At 45.0% G+C, this 18,082-nt stretch overlaps 1 protein-coding gene across 1 annotated transcript in view; it reads left to right on the top strand.

The window, feature by feature from the left end:
* Positions 1 to 18,082, top strand: part of SLC7A8 (solute carrier family 7 member 8) — a 58,239-nt gene that overhangs the window by 4,885 nt on the left and 35,272 nt on the right. Inside the window, exons 2-3 of the mRNA XM_066387916.1 lie at positions 14,725 to 14,929; positions 16,135 to 16,286. Of these exons, the coding sequence (XP_066244013.1) occupies positions 14,725 to 14,929; positions 16,135 to 16,286 (357 nt within the window). The remainder of the gene's footprint in view (positions 1 to 14,724; positions 14,930 to 16,134; positions 16,287 to 18,082) is intronic.

Raw genomic sequence — 18,082 nt, 5'->3', positions numbered from 1 at the left:
AGGCTATTGCTCTCCATATAACTGGCTAAGGAAACATGTTGGCAACTAATGAACTTAGATTTCTCCATGAATGTGAAGTCCCACCAAAATGTAAAAAGAATGTGAAGGAGCAGCAAAGTCCACTTATAAATGATACTAAAGCTACTTACTATTAATCGTTATCATTATAAAACACTTATATGCCAGAAACTCGTACACTTACCTAGTGTACATTATCTTATTTATCCCTCACAATAACCCCATGGGTAGACACTTATTAACCCTTCCTCCAGATAAGGAAATAGAGGCTCAGAGGGATAAACAATAGGTGAAGATCACACAGCTGAAAAGTATGGAAGCCAAGATTCAAACTTAGAATTTGTCTGAAAACTGAATCAAACTCTTAAGCATTATTCTCTGCTATTTCTGTTTTTATATCTTGAAAGGGGTGTTTTTATTTTGATCCTAGGAACAAGTCCTTATTCATTTTTATACATGAAGCAGAATTCCCAGCAAGGAAGGGTCCCAAATCAAAGGGAAGTGGGCAATCTGCTGAGGTGGAAGAAGGTAGTATTTCTGGTGCAATTGCAGGAAAACCTGGGTCCAGGGGATCCTGAGGTGTGTCAGCTCAGCTACTACAGGATCTAGCCAGCACAGAACACACTCCCATTAACACTCTCACATACACATCATTTCTCTATGGACCAGCAGTCTTCTCAACCGTGGAAGAGAGGCCCAGAGATCCTGGCTGTTTAGGTCATTTTATACCAATTACATATTTAGGTACATTCCTAGAATCTAGGTCTGAAGGCACCAGACCAGCTTCAGAACCTAAAGAAAAATATTCATACTATGTCAGACTGTTTTCTTTTTAGCACAATGTGTGCTTATGGGGGAACTTGATCTATTTGCTGCAGAGCAATACTGGATGCAGGTCTAGCTACTTGACCACTGTCTCCCAACTAAAAAAGATGTTTAGAAACAATACTTTTAGAGCTTTAACCAAATGCCACTTCCTGTGCAATAAATTCCTTATTTATATTACCTTACTTGATCCTGACCACAATCCCTAAGAAGTAGATATTACAACTATCTCGGTGGTGGGATTCAGCTGGTTCACACCAGTTCGGCAGAATTGATACCTAATATTTTGTTGAGTTTGGCGAACCTGTTGTAAAATGGCACTTGTAATCAGGATTCTCTCTAAGGTGGGCACCTGGGTAGCCACCCAATGTGGAAATCACAAATTTGCCTGACCTGTGGTGGCACAGTGGATAAAGTGTCAACCTGGAAATGCTGAGGTTGCCGGTTCAAAACCCTGGGCTTGCCTGGTCAAGGCACATATGGGAGTTGATGCTTTCTGTTCCTCCCCCCTTCTCTCTCTCTCTCTTCCTTCTCTATAATGAATAAATAAAATCTTTATTAAAAAAAAAAAAAAAAAAGAGGCCTGACCTGTGGTGGCACAGTGGATAAAGCATCAACCTGGAAACACTGAGGTTGCCGGTTCAAAACCTTGGGCTTGCCTGGTCAAGGCACATATGGGAGTTGATGCTTCCTGCTCCCCCCCTCTGTCTCTCCTCTCTATAATGAATAAATAAAACCTTAAAAAAAAAAAAAGAAATCACAAATTTGCGTTCCTTAATCTTTTTTAACATTCATTGCACAATAGCATATTCTAAGAGCCCGTGGCAAGTGAGGATGCCAATCAAGAAGCAATATGGAAATATCTTAAATATCTTATTGTTTTTTGTCAGGTATTATTTAATATTTTTTCATTAATGTTTTAAAATTCTTATAACAGTCTAGTTTTGTGTACCTCTTTTATTGTTCTTATTTAAGTTTTAAATGCATGAAATAATAGCCTGACCTGTAGTGGCGCAGTGGATAAAGCGTCAACCTGGAAATGCTGAGGTTGCCGGTTCGAAACCCTGGGCCTGCCTGGTCAAGGCACATATGAGAGTTGATGCTTCCTGCTGCTCCCCCCTTCTCTCTCTCTCTCTCTCTCCTCTCTAAAAAATGAATAAATAAAAATTAAAAAAAAGAAAATGTTAAATGCATGAAATAATAAACTACCTTTCGGTATATTGTTTCTTTATACTTAAAACAGTCATTAGGGCAAAGAACCAGTTGTTAAATTATTTGAATCCCACCACTGAACTATCTCTATTTTAAATATGGGGAGGTTGAGTCACAGAACTGATAATTTGCCCAACTGATTACTGATTCGGTATGACTCAATGACCAAAGCTCTTGGCCATTTTCCATTGGAGAGAGGAGAGAGAGAGGCTGATGTATGTGATGTGGAGGAGTGGGCAATAGAGCACCACTACCTGGAGCCTGGAGTCCAAAAAGATCAAGGATATCTGATACTGAAGAATTTGGGGAAAAACTTTTATAAGGCTATTTGTCAACAAAGAAGTGTGGCTGTAGTTACAACTATACTGAAATGGCACTGGGCTAATTTTGAAAATTTTCAAACCTAAAAGATTTTCAGGCTCATGTGTTTTATACCACTTTAAAAGATTTTACACTGTAGTCTCTAATAGGATATATTTGCTTTCTAATCCCCGAAATATCTATTGGGTATAAACCAGTGGGACGGAGTGTGAAAAAACTGCTTCTTGAGTTTGTACTTCAATTATTTTTTTTGTACATGGAGAGATTAGGATTTGGTTCATTCAAGTTGAAAACATGTTTAAAACTCTCATTGTTTTTAATTTTTTTTTTTTTTTTTTTTTTTCATTTTTCTGAAGCTGGAAACAGGGAGAGACAGTCAGACAGACTCCCGCATGCGCCCGACCGGGATCCACCCGGCACGCCCACCATGGGCAACGCTCTGCCCACCAGGGGGCGATGCTATGCCCATCCTGGGCGTCGCCATGTTGCGACCAGAGCCACTCTAGCGCCTGGGGCAGAGGCCACAGATCCATCCCCAGCACCCGGGCCATCTTTGCTCCAATGGAGCCTTGGCTGCAGGAGGGGACGAGAGAGACAGAGAGGAAGGCGCGGCGGAGGGGTGGAGAAGCAAATGGGCGCTTCTCCTGTGTGCCCTGGCCGGGAATCGAACCCGGGTCCTCCGCACGCTAGGCCGACGCTCTACCGCTGAGCCAACCGGCCAGGGCCAACTCTCATTGTTTTTAAAGAAAACTCTGAGAGAGGCCTGACCAATGGTGGTGTAGTGGACAGAGCCTCACCGTGGGACACTGAGGACCCAGACTAGAAACCCTGAGGTTGCCGGCTTGAGTGCGGGCTCACCAGCTTGAGCATGGGGTTGCCAGCTTAAGCGTGGGTTCATCAACATGGTCCCAGGGTCTTTGGCTTGAGGCCAAAGGTTGCTGGCTTGAAGCCCAAGGTCGTTGGCCTGAGCAAGGGATCAGGGCACGGCTTGAGCACCTGTCCAGCCCAGCGCCCCTGACCCATCAAACCCATTAAGGCACATATGAGAAGCAATCAATGAACAACTAAAGTGAATGAAGCAACTACGAGTTGATGCTTCTCATCTTTCTTTCTGTCTCTGTCTATAACAGCGGTTCTCAACCTGTGGGTCACAACCCGGCGGGGTCAAACGACCAAAACATAGGGGTTGCCTAAAGCCGTCGGAAAATACATATTTATTATACAATACATTTTTAAATAAAATATGTATTTCCGACGGCTTTAGGCAACCCCTGTGTTTTGGTCGTATAATAAATATGTATTTTCCGACGGCTTTAGGCAACCCCTGTGTTTTGGTCGTTCGACCCCCGCCGGGGTCGTGACCCACAGGTTGAGAACCACTGGTCTATAAAAAAGAAAGAAAGAGCCTGACCAGGTGGTGGCGCAGTGGATAGAGCATTGGACTGGGATGCCGAGGACCCAGGTTCAAGACCCCGAGGTCGCCAGCTTGAGCATGGGCTCATCTGGTTTGAGCAAAAAGCTCACCAGCTTGGACTCAAGGTCGCTGGGTCCAGCAAGGGGTTTCTTGGTCTGCTGAAGGCCCGCAGTCAAGGCACATATGAGAAAGCAATCAATGAACAACTAAGGTGTTGCAATGCGCAATGAAAAACTGATGATTGATGCTTCTCATCTCTTCGTTCCTATCTATCCCTCTCTCTGACTCTCTCTCTGTCTCTGAAAAAAATAAAAATAAAAATAAATGGAAGGAAGGAGGGAGGGAGGGAGGGAGGGAGGGAGGGAGGGAGGGAGGGAGGGAGGGAGGGAGGGAGGGAGGGAAGGAAGGAAGGAAGGAAGGAAGGAAGGAAGGAAGGAAGGAAGGAAGGAAGGAAGGAAGGAAGGAAGGAAGGAAGGACCTTTGAGACAGAAGCCAACTAGGAGGCTTGTCAAAACAAACACATCTTGGGGGACAGAAAAAGGCTATACCCAGCAGTATAATAATAATAATAAGTAGCTACCATTCACTGAGCACTATTATGCACCAGACATATGGTACCTGATCAATGCTTTATAAATATTCTCATCTAATCCCATGAAATAACTGTTGTAAAAAGGAAGGATTTGAGTAAATAAGTCATTGGGCAATGGCAGAGCCAGGATTCTCACCCAGGTCATTGAACTCTGAGGCTACTGGGCTTAATCAAAATGCTCCACAGCATATGGAGCTCAAGGTGGCAGGGACCAAGGATTTTGTTGCATGCTTCTTGCCTCGAGCAACTAAGGAACTCAAGGTCAATCTAGTTGAGCCTGCTACTGGCAGGGCTACAGTATGTTCTCTTGAAGAGCAGAATTATACAGATGAGTGACTAGCAGGACATGATTAGGGTTGGGGAAAGAAAATAGGAATCCAGGCCTGGTCGAGTAGCTCAGTTAGAGCGTCGTCCCGATACCAAGGTTGCCGGTTTGATCCCCAGAGTACATACAACAAGCAACCAATGAATGCATAAATAAATGAAACAAATTGATATTTCTCTCTCTCTCAAATCAATAATAAAATAAAATTTAAAAAAGAAAATAGCAATGCAGCAGGTAAATATTCTAAGAAACAGAACCAAACAGCCTATTTTATTTAGAACAACCAAAACACCTGGACCCAGATCAGATGACCTTTTCGGAGAGGCCCGCACCATATAGTGTATTACTTTTCTAAATTGCTTAAAGCAGTGTGGAGGTATGTGGCAGACTAGTTGGGGCTGCTCAAGTTGCCTGGCTACCAAGGTTTTCTGCTTTCCTCTGAGGGCTAATCCAGCAGCATGGTTGCCTACAAAGAAATGCCTCAGGAATTTCTATCGTTACTGTTTGAGGTGGTAAGGTGGTGTTTAAAAAAACAAAACAAAAAAGCAGGTATGAGCAGATAATCCCAAGAATATATTCTGAGTTACTGAAAACAATTCAGAAGCCCAGGGGCCTAGAAACTGTTCTATTCCAAATTTTTAACTCCCAGCTGAGCATACAGAGCAAGAAGGACCACGCCTTGCTCCCCTCTCAGAACCTACCAACAGAGGCGTCACCCCCAGGCTCCAGTCCCTTCTCCCTGGAGATCTGGAAAAGGCAAATTACAGACTGTTCCCTGGCACAGGGGGGCTGCTGATCATAGCATTCAGGATCTGTTCACAGTTTCACATGCAACAAATCCTTATTGAGATTATCTGGTAGGCCCTGTGCTGAGCACTGGTGAATTTTATTTCTAAGAAGCAAAATTATCCCTCAAATCTATTTTAAGCTATCTTATTTATAGAAGAAAGAAAGTGTGAGTCAAAAAGCTTTATCGATTACATTTCCTCCCTCATCCTTTGTCACAGTCACGAGTCTTCCCATTGGTTTGCACTCTGCTTTAAATATTCTCAGCATTAGCAGTGACTTCCAGGGAGAGGGTTTCAAAACATGCTTGAAGTGTTCAGGGCAACCTCGCACTGTGCTGCACGTTGTGAAGGCAGGTTAACCAGAGAGAGTACCATTCTACAGAATTACTACTGTACTTTCCTTGACTATATATATATAGATTTTAAAGGTACCTGTCTGTACATCTTTGAAATGCATAAATGCTTTAGCTGCTTCTTTAGAGTACAGTTCTGCATGGGGGTTAGTAAGCAACTGATACAGGCAGGTCAGGTTGCCTTAGGGGAAAAAAGGCGTTTATTAAGTGGGCCCTGATGCTGGTAGTAGAAAGCAATAAAATAATTTTTTCCATGACTGTGTGTCAGTGTGCTAGGGAAAGGGAGGAACCATCCCTAACATAGCAGAGGAGAAAAGGCTTTGGAGAGAGTACTGGATTTGCAAACTGCTTCCCTATTTACAAGCTTAACTTGGAACAATTTAATTATCAGTGTACTTGCCTGTAAATGGAAGTTTCTTTTTTTTTTTAAAGTTTTATTAATTTGGTGTGTGGGGGGGAAACATCAACTCCCATATATGCCTTGACCGGACAAGTCCAGGGTTTTTTGTTTGTTTGTTTGTTTGTTTGTTTTTCATTTTTCTGAAGCTGGAAACAGGGAGGCAGTCAGACAGACTCCTGCATGCGCCCAACTGGGATCCACCCGGCATGCCCACCAGGGGGCGATGCTCTGCCCATCCGGGGCGTCGCTCTGTTGCATCCAGAGCCATTCTAGCGCCTGAGGCAAAGGCCACAGAGCCATCCTCAGCGCCTGGGCCATCTTTGCTCCAATAGAACCTCAGCTGCAGGAGGGGAAGAGAGAGACAGAGAGGAAGGAGAGGGGGAGGGGTGGAGAAGCAGATGGGCGCTTTTCCTGTGTGCCCTGGCCGGGAATCGAACCCGGGACTCCTGCATGCCAAGCCGATGCTCTACCACTGAGCCAACCGGCCAGGGCAAGTCCAGGGTTTTGAACCGCCAACTTCAGCATTACAGGTCGAGGCTTTATCTACTGCGCCACCACAGGTCAGTGGAAGCTTCTTGTGGAGTATTAAAATAAAGCTGGTGTCCTATGGTACATGTTCAATAAATATTAGTTTTTTTCTCTCCTTAAGCTCATCCTCCACCATACCCCCACTTACCCTCCTACCCCAACACAAACACACACTAATTTTGATTAAAAAATTAGACTGACCAGGTGATGAAAACTGGCCAGTTTAGCCCAAGTCTGGCCTGCTTATAAACCAGCCAATGCTTTTCCTTTTCTCTCCGCTGATTTGAGTCAGCTTACTCTTCAGCATCTGTCTTATGGTTCTCTTCTTCCAGGACACTTTTTATAAATAGACCACCCAGAGACTTTTTCCATCTCTAATACAGTGTCTTATCATATTTTGCATTGCAATAGCACTCATGCAACTTATGCTCTGTCTGGTATTGTCAGCTCTGTGTCCACCTGCGTATCTTTATTTTTTTAATTGTTTTTAACAGAGACAGAGAGAGAGTCAGAAAGAGGGATAGACAGGGACAGACAGACAGGAATGGAGAGATGAGATGCATCAATCATTAGTTTTTCATTGCGCTTTGCTACACCTTAGTTGTTCATTGATTGCTTTCACATATGTGCCTTGACTGTGGGCCTTCAGCAGACCAAGTAACCCCTTGCTCGAGCCAGCGACCTTGGGTCCAAGCTGATGAGCTTTTGCTCAAACCAGATGAGCCCACGCTCAAGCTGGCGACCTCGGGGTCTCGAACCTGGGTCCTTCCGCATCCCAGTCTGACGCTCCATCACTGCGTCACCCCCTGGTCAGGCTCCACCTGCATGTCTTCACATCTCCACACAATTCTTTGATGGCAGAGACTCAGTCTTACTCATTTTCACATCCCCACATATTCAGCCTGGCACGTGGTATGTGCTTAGAAAGTATTTATTGAATAATAGTAGTCAGTCATTCAAAAACAAGTCACTCACTGGGGATCTGTTTCCCAACAATGTGAATATACTTAATGCTACTGAACTGTACACTTAAACACGTCTAAGATGGTAAATTTAATGTTCTTTGTTTTACCACAGTAAAAAAAAAAATTAGCCTGACCTGTGGTGGCACAATGGATAGAGCGTCATCCTGGAATGCTGAGGTTGCCGGTTCGATACTCTGGGCTTGCCTGGTCAAGGCACATAAGGAAGTTGATGCTTTCTGCTCCTCCCCCCTTTTCTCTCTCTCACTCTCCCCTCTGTCTAAAATAAATAAAATCTTTTAAAAAAGTGCCGTTTAAAAAAAAAAAGTCATTTCTATGAGTAATAAGTTTTTGTGCTTGGCTTAAAAAACAAACACCTGCGTCATCAAAATTTATGGCTCATCTGGTTTGAGCAAAAAAACTTTAGGGATTATCCAGAAGATGACATTGGGGCATGAAGGTGGAGCAGGGTTTCTCAACTGCATAATAGGATGTTTAGCAGCATCTCTGGCCTCTACCCACTAGCTTCCAGTAGCAACAACCAGAAGTGTCTCCAGACACTGCCAACTATCACATGCAGGTGGGATAATGGTGCAGAATTGCCCCTGGCTGAGAACCACTAAGGTAGACAAAGACTGTTGGTGCCTGGTTCCCTAACCAGACATGGAGATGCTAGAGGCCAGATGTAAACCTTTAATGGGCATGTTTGAAGACTCAGCACTCTTAGCCCCTCAGGCCAGATACCTGTATTTCAGTAGCTGGTGGATGGTGGTTGGCTCCCTCTATTTTGTTAAAATTTCAGATGTGAACAAGTGCTTCCCAATTACCTTTTAAAGCAAGCATGTACAGAGTGGGTACTTAATAAATACTCTTCGAGATGCAATTACCTGTTGGCCGCCCACCTGAGGCATCTAAAAATTACACCTAGACAAGCAGACAAATGACTCAGAAACTACTTCATGATCTTGGCGCTGCAGTGCTAAGTTGAAGCCAAGCCTCAGATTCTTCTAGGGATGGTCTCTATTCCTACTGCTATAAACCCTAGCATTTCCTTATATGTGCCAGCATTTTACAGAATAAAAAGTGCTCCCACACACATGTGATCTTTGATCGCCACAACCCTGAGAGGTAGGTAGGGCAGGAACAATTATCCTCATTTAGCAGATGAAGGAAGAGTCTTTCAGAAAAATTCAGGTCACTTGGACTCAGTGGCTTCCCCGACTCTAAGTCTAGTGTCCTTTCCACTCTTCAGTAAGAAATCCCAGACAGCAGAGTCCTGCAGCATGTTCCACGTCTGTGTTCTGGTAGATGGCAACTCCCAGGGCATGGGTAAAGTCTTTTGCTTTTTTAATTAAGTGAGAGGTAGGGAGGCAGGGAGGCAGAGACAGACTTCTGCATGTGCCCCAGGATCCACCCAGTAAACCCCCTACAGAGCCATGCTTTTCCCATCTGGGGCTGCTGCTCTATCGCTTGTAATTGGCAATGAAGCTATTTCAACGCCTGAGGCAGAGGCTATTGAGCCATCCTCAGCAGCTAGGGCCAAATTGCTCGAACCATTCCAGCCATGGCTGCAGGAGGGGAGGAGAGAGAGAGAAGGGGGAGGGGTGGAAAAGCAGATGGTCGCTTCTCCTGTGTGCCCTGACCAGTAATCAAACCCGGGACTTCCACAGCCAGGCCGATTCTCTATCGCTGAGCCAAGCAGCCAGGGCCACGTGTCAGAGTCTTGACCTGCTCCCACCCTAAGGAAGCTGTTTGTACAGTCCTGATGGAAACATACAAGGTGAGAGGCATGGTGAGCTTCCAGGCCTGCCGTGAGGATCAAAGACCGGCCTCAACCTACTAGGCTCTGCTTCCACACTGTTCCCCCAGTCCTGAAAATCCTGAGATTCCCCCCAGCCACTTTATGGGAGAAACACAAAGAAGGTTCACTGGAAGGTTCAGCTTTCTCTGGAAATCATGGAAATGGACAGAACCTCCAAGCTCCGGAAGGAGCTCTGGCTAGGTTTCAAGACTACCATGAGCTTGTAAGAAAGGCCACAAAGCCTTTCGAATCTGAAGGTCTGTTTGGCATTAGAAGTCTATAATTCTATGTCCTAGGAAACTCTTTGATGGCTACAGCATTCCAGTGTGGACAGGCCTGGATGTGAATAAAGCTTTTAATAGGAGTCACATGTCACATGAGTATTGGCCCACAGGTAAGGAGGTTAATGGTTATTCATAGCAAATGCAGATTTTTCTAAATTCAGCAATTTTTCTAGTGAAGACTTGCCCACTGATACAAATTGGCCCCCTTTTAATAGAGTGATTTCCTTGGATTTTATCTTATTTTATTTTTTTGACAGAATAAGCCAAGCAAAGTTTCATTGTCCATTTATCCTAGGACTCATTTTTCACTAGAGAATACCTGTATGATAAGATGGCTATTTTATTAATTGGCATGAATGAAAGGAAGGTTTGAAACCCCGACCTTCTGTACTTTGGCTGTACCAGATGAGTGGGCATCTCATTCTTTTTTTTCCTCTTTTTTTTTTTTTTTTTTTACAGAGACAGAGAGAGAGAGTCAGAGAGAGGGATAGATAGGGACAGACAGACAGGAGCGAAGAGAAATGAGAAGCATCAATCATCAGTTTTTTGTTGCGACACCCTAGTTGTTCATTGATTGCTTTCTCATATGTGCCCTGACCATGGGTCTTCAGCAGACCTTGCTCAAGCCAGCGACCTTGGGTCCAAGCTGGTGAGCTTTTGCTCAAACCAGATGAGCCTGCGCTCAAGCTGGTGACTTCAGGGTCTTGAACCTGGGTCCTCCGCATCCCAGTCCGACGCTCTATCCACTGCACCACCGCCTGGTCAGGTCTCTCTCTCTCTTTTTTTTTTTTTTTAATAAGAAAGAGACAAGAAGGAAGAAGGATAAGAAGTGTCAGCTTATGGCTGTATCACTTTAGTTGTTCATTGTTTGCTTCTCATACGTGCCTTGACCGGGGTACTCCAGCCAAACCAGTGACCCCTTGCTCAAGCCAGGGACCTCAGGCTTCAAGCCAGAGACTTTTGGTCTCAAGCCAGTCATCATAGGATCATATCAATGATCCCACATTCAAGCTGGATGGAACGGCACTCAAGCCGGCAACCTCGGGATTTCAAACCTGGAACCTCAGTGTCTCAGGTTGACATTCTATCCACTGCACCACTACTCGTCAGGCTCATTCTTGAATGGCTTTATAGATAATGAGACTAAGAGTAAAACAATGGAGAAAAAAGTCCTGCCTTAACCAACTTTCTTCCAGCCTTTCATCAAGAGAGGTTCAGGCCTGACCAGGCGGTGGCGCAGTGGATACAGAGTCAGATTGGGATGCAGAGGACCCAGGTTCAAGACCCCAAGGTCGCCAGCTTGAGTGCGGGCTCATCTGGTTTGAACAAAGCTCACCAGCTTGGGACCCAAGGTTGCTGGCTTGAGCAAGGGGTTACTCTATCTGCTGAAGGCCCACAGTCAAGGCACATATGAGAAAGCAATCAATGAACAACTAAAGTGCCACAACGAAAAACTGATCATTGATGCTTCTCATCTCTCTGCGTTCCTGTCTGTCTATCCCTCTCTCTGACTTTCTCTGTCTCTGTTAAAAAAAAAAAAGGTTCAGTCTAGGTAGAAGCCCTCTCCCGGTTTTCCTTTTTCAGAGCCACTCTAGAAAAGTCTCATTTAGACAGTGTCCAAGTTTAAAAGCCCTGCAGCTAAAGTGTGTGTTGTGCAATTTCTAGAGGAGTGGCAGATGGGATAATTGAGGAAATCCTGGGCCAGGAATCCAAAGCCTTGGCCTCTCGTCCAGGCTTTCTACATATGCAGTATGTGACTTAGATCAAGGCTCCTCCCCTCTCTGAGCCTCAGTCTTTGCTAAGGTAAACAAGAATGATAGTACCTGACCTATGCACCTAAGAAAGTAGTTATGAGAATCAAGTAAAGCAATGGATGTGAATGTTTTGTAAATCACCATTGAAGGTGATACTGCAATAGAAGGAAAGAATCAGATCTGTGTTCCAATTTTTTAATAAGCATCTCTATGAACCATTCCCATTGTCTATAGAGTGGAGCATGTAAAACTATTTTCAAGGAAAAACTTGAAACTGTGACAGAAGATTTAGGATTTGATCCTGTTTAACTCACCCTATGATTTAGGCAAATAACTACCTCTCTGAATCTCAGTTTCTTCACCCATAAAACAAGGATAATAATACCTCCTTCATTTTCCCCATTTGGAAAATGGGGTTATAGTTGCCCTAAGTTCTTCCCCTACAAATTGGAGGTGGCACAAATAGCCAGTCTACACTCCTCAGCAGTGAAATAACTGAGTTGCTTTACTCATTTACCTGCAATATACATGTGACATATTTCACAGGATTTGGAAGTTCCAAAAAAACAGGTAGGTATATTAGGTATATTAAATTGCTCTGTGCAGATAAGTTCTAGATTGATGCCAAACATCTTTCATTTGGTAAGCATTTATGGAGTGTCTATCACGTGACACTTCAAAGGTGAGGGGAAGTAATATAGTTCCTATTCTCTTGGCGCTTACAGTCTAGTGGGGGAGATAAATATTAATCAAGTAATCAAACTAAAAATTGATATAGTAGGCATTACTTTATTCTTGAGAAGATGGGATCTTTTCAATAACATCCATTTCCACTTCCCCCTTGTGACTCAGCAGCCATTCCCGGCTCTGAGGAACAGCTAGTTGTTCCCCAACCTCCCTTTCACACCTTAAAGACCAAAGTCAAACCTTGTTTTTCTCCTGTACCGATTGCTTTTCAACCTCTTGAGCAAGTTTTTAACCCTAGTTGTATTACTCTCTTCTTGGCTGGCTTTAAAAGCTTTATAGGTCGTTCTTCTGATAAATACTTGCTAGGCAAGGAATTTACTATCATCTTTCATCACTTGTTCTCAGCACAGTTTGGCATTTGAAGGGTCACTTGACAGAATGACAGTGTCTTGAGTCCTGGAATACTAGTGCCTCTTCGTCTCCTCTAACACAATACTCATGCAAAGTACATATGGAGACGTCTAGACCCCTTCCCTCTCCCACTACTCATTTCAAACTGCAACTTTTTTGTTTGAAAATAGGCAGCTTATTTTGCATCCCAGAAGAATAGGACTTTATTGATTTTAAAATGTAAATATTCTCTTCTCTTCTCCTCTGGCTGAAATAACTGTATGCATGACCTAGGATTAAATATTGCATTTTGGTTTAGAAGTAAATTTCAGGACTGGATTGACTTGTGTTATGGCTGAGGTCTGAAAAACTGTTTTTTGAAAGCTGAGTGCAAAATTCTATATTCTGCATCTTGTTTTGCCCGGCTCTAATTTCAAATACACTAAAGAGATATGTTGGGAAGCTAAGCTGTCCTCAGAACACTGTCAAATCCAACTGGCTTCAAAATACTCCATCCAGCTCTGCATTTCTACCTGGATCCATCTAACCTCTGCTTCCTTCCTCAGGCCTTCAGAAGTGCAACTGGGGTGGGATTGGAAGAGAGCTTTCAAAGCACCTGTCCAGTGGACCCTGATCTCATCTTAAGTCATAAGAAGTAGATAAAGGAAAGCTTGGGAAGGAGCATGTCAGTTTCTTCCCCCACACTCCACCTCCTCCCCTGCCCAATACATACATCATAGTAGCCAACTGTTCAGTCCTTGCAGTTAGCCTCATCTCTCAGGAGAAACTCAGCCTCCCGTGTACAGAAGCAGAAGCAGATTAGTGGAAAGAGCACTGGATTAACATCAGGAGACTGACTTCTAGATCCAATTTTACCCATCAATAGCTGTGGAATTTGGAGAAAGCCATTTAACCCTTCTCATTTTCTTAGTTTGTAAAATAGAGAAATACCTGCGTTTCTTCCTCTTCCTGAATTTCTAAGGTTGTTGTGAGGGTCACATGAAACCATGAAGGAGACTGACCTTTGGAGGAATATAGGCTTTGCACAGATTGTAGCCCTGTAAACTATTTCCAAATGTGCAGGAAGTGGTTGTTTCTTGCTCCTCACTAAAGGTATAGCTGTTGTGTCTCAAGGAGAGGCCAGCTTCCAGGAGTGCTGTTCATGCTCATGGGTCTAGAAAACCCCCAGTCATGAAGTGTGACCATAATCTGTCCCTTTGGCTCACTTTTGAAGCTAACTGGTAGCTGATCTCTGAGTACAGCCCACTTTTCCAATTCTGCTAGTTCTAATCAGTCTTAAGATTTTTGTCACCTTGCATGGACCATGTGTAGCCCAGTCAGAGGGTCCTGAGGCTCAATACCTGTGTCAGCACTTACTACTGTGCGGACTTGGGCAATGTACTTAGTATCTGTGAGACTCAGTTTCCTCCTCTGTAATGGGAAAAGTGATATATGATGTCATAGGCTTGTCCTAAGGATTAAAGAAGACATGTGGTACCTGGCTATGTTCCTGGTCTCTAAGTGCCTGTTGTCTGCTTCTCCTTCCTGTTTCTTTCTTTTTTTCTTTTTTTTTTTTTTTTGTGGCAGAGACAGAGAGAGTCAGAGAGAGGGACGATAGTGACATACAGACAGGAAGGGAGAGAGATGAGAAACATCAATTCTTTGTTGTGGCTCCTTAGTTGTTCATTGATTGATTTCTCGTATGTGCCTTGACCGTGGGTCTTCAGCAGACCGAGTAACCCCTTGCTGGAGCCAGCGACCTTGGGTTCAAGCCAGTGAGCCTTGCTCAAACCAGATGAGCCCGCACTCAAGCTGGCGACCTCAGGGTCTCGAACCTGGGTCCTCCATATCCCAGTCCAACGCTCTATCCACTGCACCATCGCCTGGTCAGGCTGCTTCTCTTTCCTGTTTCTATGAAGAATTATTGCTAAATACACCTGCCTGAAGGTGATTCACACAACCCAAAGGTATTTTAGAATCAGATCAGAGATGAGACTGCCCCTGCAAATGCCAGTCTTGTCACCTGTGCTGATGCTACTGTCTCTCCGGTACCTTTGGTGCCTCATACAGGGAACATCATTGGCTCTGGAATCTTCGTCTCACCGAAGGGTGTACTGGAGAATGCCGGCTCTGTGGGCCTCGCTCTTATCGTCTGGATTGTGACGGGCCTTATTACAGCTGTGGGAGCCCTTTGCTATGCTGAACTTGGAGTCACCATCCCCAAATCTGGTGGTGACTACTCCTACGTCAAGGACATCTTTGGAGGACTAGCTGGGTAAGAGGCTCTGCAGAGACCTGAGTGGTCTAGGAAGCAGAGGCCAGTGGTTTTCAATGTACCAAGGAGAGCTAGAGAGTCCTCCATATCATGTTTGCTAGTGAAAGCTTGTGTCCCCTCGCTGCTCCTGAGAATGACAGAGGAAACAGGTTGTAGTTTGAATTTCTGTTGACCTTCCTGGGCAAAATTCTATGAGTGACAGCAAATTTGATAACTCGGACTGGAGGCTTCAAGGGAAAGCACATCACAAAATGAAGCCCCTTTAACTTGACAAATGAGAATAACCACCTAAGAGATGGAGGTACTCTCTTCTCACATTGCCAAGGATAATGGCCTCCCTCTAGAGCCAGGCTCTGATCTTGAATTCCCTTAGCTTCTGCAGCCCTGCTGCTGAAGAACTCAACCCTCACCCCACAGGCCCAAGGATGAGGAGGCCGTTTCTCCCACAGCTCCCGCTCAATGCCTCCCCTGGCAGTTGCTTAGGGGCCATTTCTCCCACAGCTCCCGCTCAATGCCTCCCCTGGCAGTTGCTTAGGGGCCATTTCTCCCACAGCTCCCGCTCAATGCCTCCCCTGGCAGTTGCTTAGGGGCCATTTCTCCCACAGCTGCCACTCAATGCCTCCCCTGGCAGTTGCTTAGGGGCCATTTCTCCCACAGGTCCCGCTCAATGCCTCCCCTGGCAGTTGCTTAGGGGCCATTTCTCCCACAGGTCCCGCTCAATGCCTCCCCTGGCAGTTGCTTAGGGGCCATTTCTCCCACAGCTCCCACTCAATGCCTCCCCTGGCAGTTGCTTAGGCTGCCACGCCCTTAGCATGTCCTGGCTGTCAAATTCTAGGGTTACAAATTTTATTTTTCACCACTGGATGCTGGGGGCCAGAATGGTAGTGAAGAGATAATGAAAGGAGAGGGAAGAGTGAAAGAATGCCAAGGCGTGTGTTAGCACTAGTTGAAACTCAGCTCTTCATCATTAAACCATTTTATTTTCATCGCGGAGGGCTGGGTATCTCACTTCACAGGGAACTGAGCTCCTCATCATCTTGAAAACAAACAAGAAATGCATTTCCTTAGCCCACTGCCTTTCTTCATGCTGCCCCATGACTTGCCCAGGCTTCCCCTGATGACTTCTGAATGCTTGCCATACCTTTGGTGAGGGCGGGGGTCTCCATTGCTGCCTTGGTTCAAGTCCTGTCTTGTTCCCCCTTCAGATTCCTGAGGCTATGGATTGCTGTGCTGGTGATTTACCCCACCAACCAGGCTGTCATCGCGCTCACCTTCTCCAACTACGTGCTGCAGCCGCTCTTCCCCACCTGCTTCCCCCCGGAGTATGGCCTCCGACTCCTGGCTGCCATCTGCCTGTGTAAGTGCCATCTGGGCCTTCTCTCAGACGGCCTCCTTTAGCCGTCCTGGTGGTCTCCTTGTCTCTGCTTCTTCTTCTTCTCCCTTTTCTCTCAGTTTCTCTTTTATTTTTTTCCCCCATTACCTTTTTCCCCCAGTTCCTCCATGTGTGCTTTGAATGAATGAATTCTGCATATAATTACCTGATATTTAAAAAAAAGAAGAAACTTAAGTAGCTGCTCAACGGCACAGTGGTTTTCATTGGCAGGGTTCTTTATATGAAGCACTTTCACTTATATGATATGAGCAAAGGAGCTAAACTGGGCAGTATTACCATTTTCCTAGTACCAATAAGCAAATGGAGCCAGGCAGTGACCCACTCAAGGTGGCAGGCCCTGAGGGGAGCCCTGGTCTTGGTCTTCTGATTCCTTCTCTTCCCAGCATACACATTGTTCTGGAGGCTCTGCTGCTTGAAAGATTTTTCTGGCCTTGTCCACTTCTGCCTCAACCTGCCAGCTCACATCTTAAACTCTTTGGAAGGAAAGTTTAGAGGTGTGAGTTGGGGGGAAATAAATGCTTTGTCTGTAGCCCCTTGATAAGTTTTCTGTCTAATTAGGAAGAAAAGCCATATAGACAGATTCTGTGGTTAAGATTCAATTGCAGTAAAAATTCAAAGAATTTTCTGGTCTGTGGTGGCACCATGGATAAAGTGTTGACCTGGAATGCTGAGGTCACTGATTTGAAACCTTGGGCTTGCCCAGTCAAGGCAAATACAACAAGCAACCAGTGAACAACTAAAGTGAAGCGACTATGAGATGACACCTTGCTCCGTCCTCCTCCCCCATAAAATCTGTAAATAAAATCTTAAAAAAAAAAATTTCAGCCTGACCTGTGGTGGCGCAGTGGATCAAGCGTCGACCTGGAACACTGAGGTCACCGGTTCAAAACCCTGGGCTTGCCCGGTCAAGGCACATATGGGAGTTGACGCTTCCTGCTCCTCCCCCCTCCTCTCTCTCTCTCTCTCTCTCTTCTCTAACATGAATAAAAAAAAAAATCAAAGAAGGGGAAAGATTTCTGCGAGCTAGAATAAATTAGAGAGGCTTTATAGAGATGTTCTGTACACTATATCCTTAGGAGGTCCCAACATTTAGTCTCTGTTATTGGGAGTGGATTGGGGCTATTTTACATCTTTCAACCAAAAATGAATTTATACAGTAAATGTTTGGATCTTTAAGAAGCTCCACTTCTAGCCTGACCTGTGGTGGCGCAGTGGGATAAAGCGTCGACCTGGAACACTGAGGTCGCTGATTCAAAACCTTGCACTTGTCTGGTCAAGGCACATATGGGAGTTGATGCTTCCTGCTCCTCCTCCCCTTCTCTCTCTCTCTCTCTCTTTCTCTTTCTCTCTCTTCTCTGAAAAAAAATCAAATAAAGTCTTTTAAAAAAAAAAAAAGCTCCACTTCTAGAGTTAGCTCAGTCTCTGCCATCTCACACCTTCCAACACACATACACTTAGCTGAGGGTAGTGAACATCCTGGCCACACCCTTTCTTGGGTCTTGACACCTTGCCTTGGTTACCTTGGTGGCATGGGGCAGGAGGGGAATCTCTCATAAGATAGCCAGCTGGGCGCCAAGGTATGGTCTCCTTGGCAAGTGTGCCTTCTTTTGGCAGTGATCTCAGCCCTGGGATAGAACCCTACCATCCAGGCAGTGGCAATGTGGGGCCAAAACAGTTGTTTGATCAGGCCTGCTCACAGATCTAGAGGGCACTGTGAAGTCCAGAAGGAGTCTACTGAAGAGTAGGTCTCTGTACCACTT

This window comes from Saccopteryx leptura, chromosome 6 (genome assembly GCF_036850995.1).
Source record: "Saccopteryx leptura isolate mSacLep1 chromosome 6, mSacLep1_pri_phased_curated, whole genome shotgun sequence".
Classification (NCBI taxonomy): domain Eukaryota; kingdom Metazoa; phylum Chordata; class Mammalia; order Chiroptera; family Emballonuridae; genus Saccopteryx; species Saccopteryx leptura.
The sequence above is the reverse complement of the archived record's forward strand: the minus strand, read 5'-3'. Positions and strand labels throughout refer to the sequence as shown.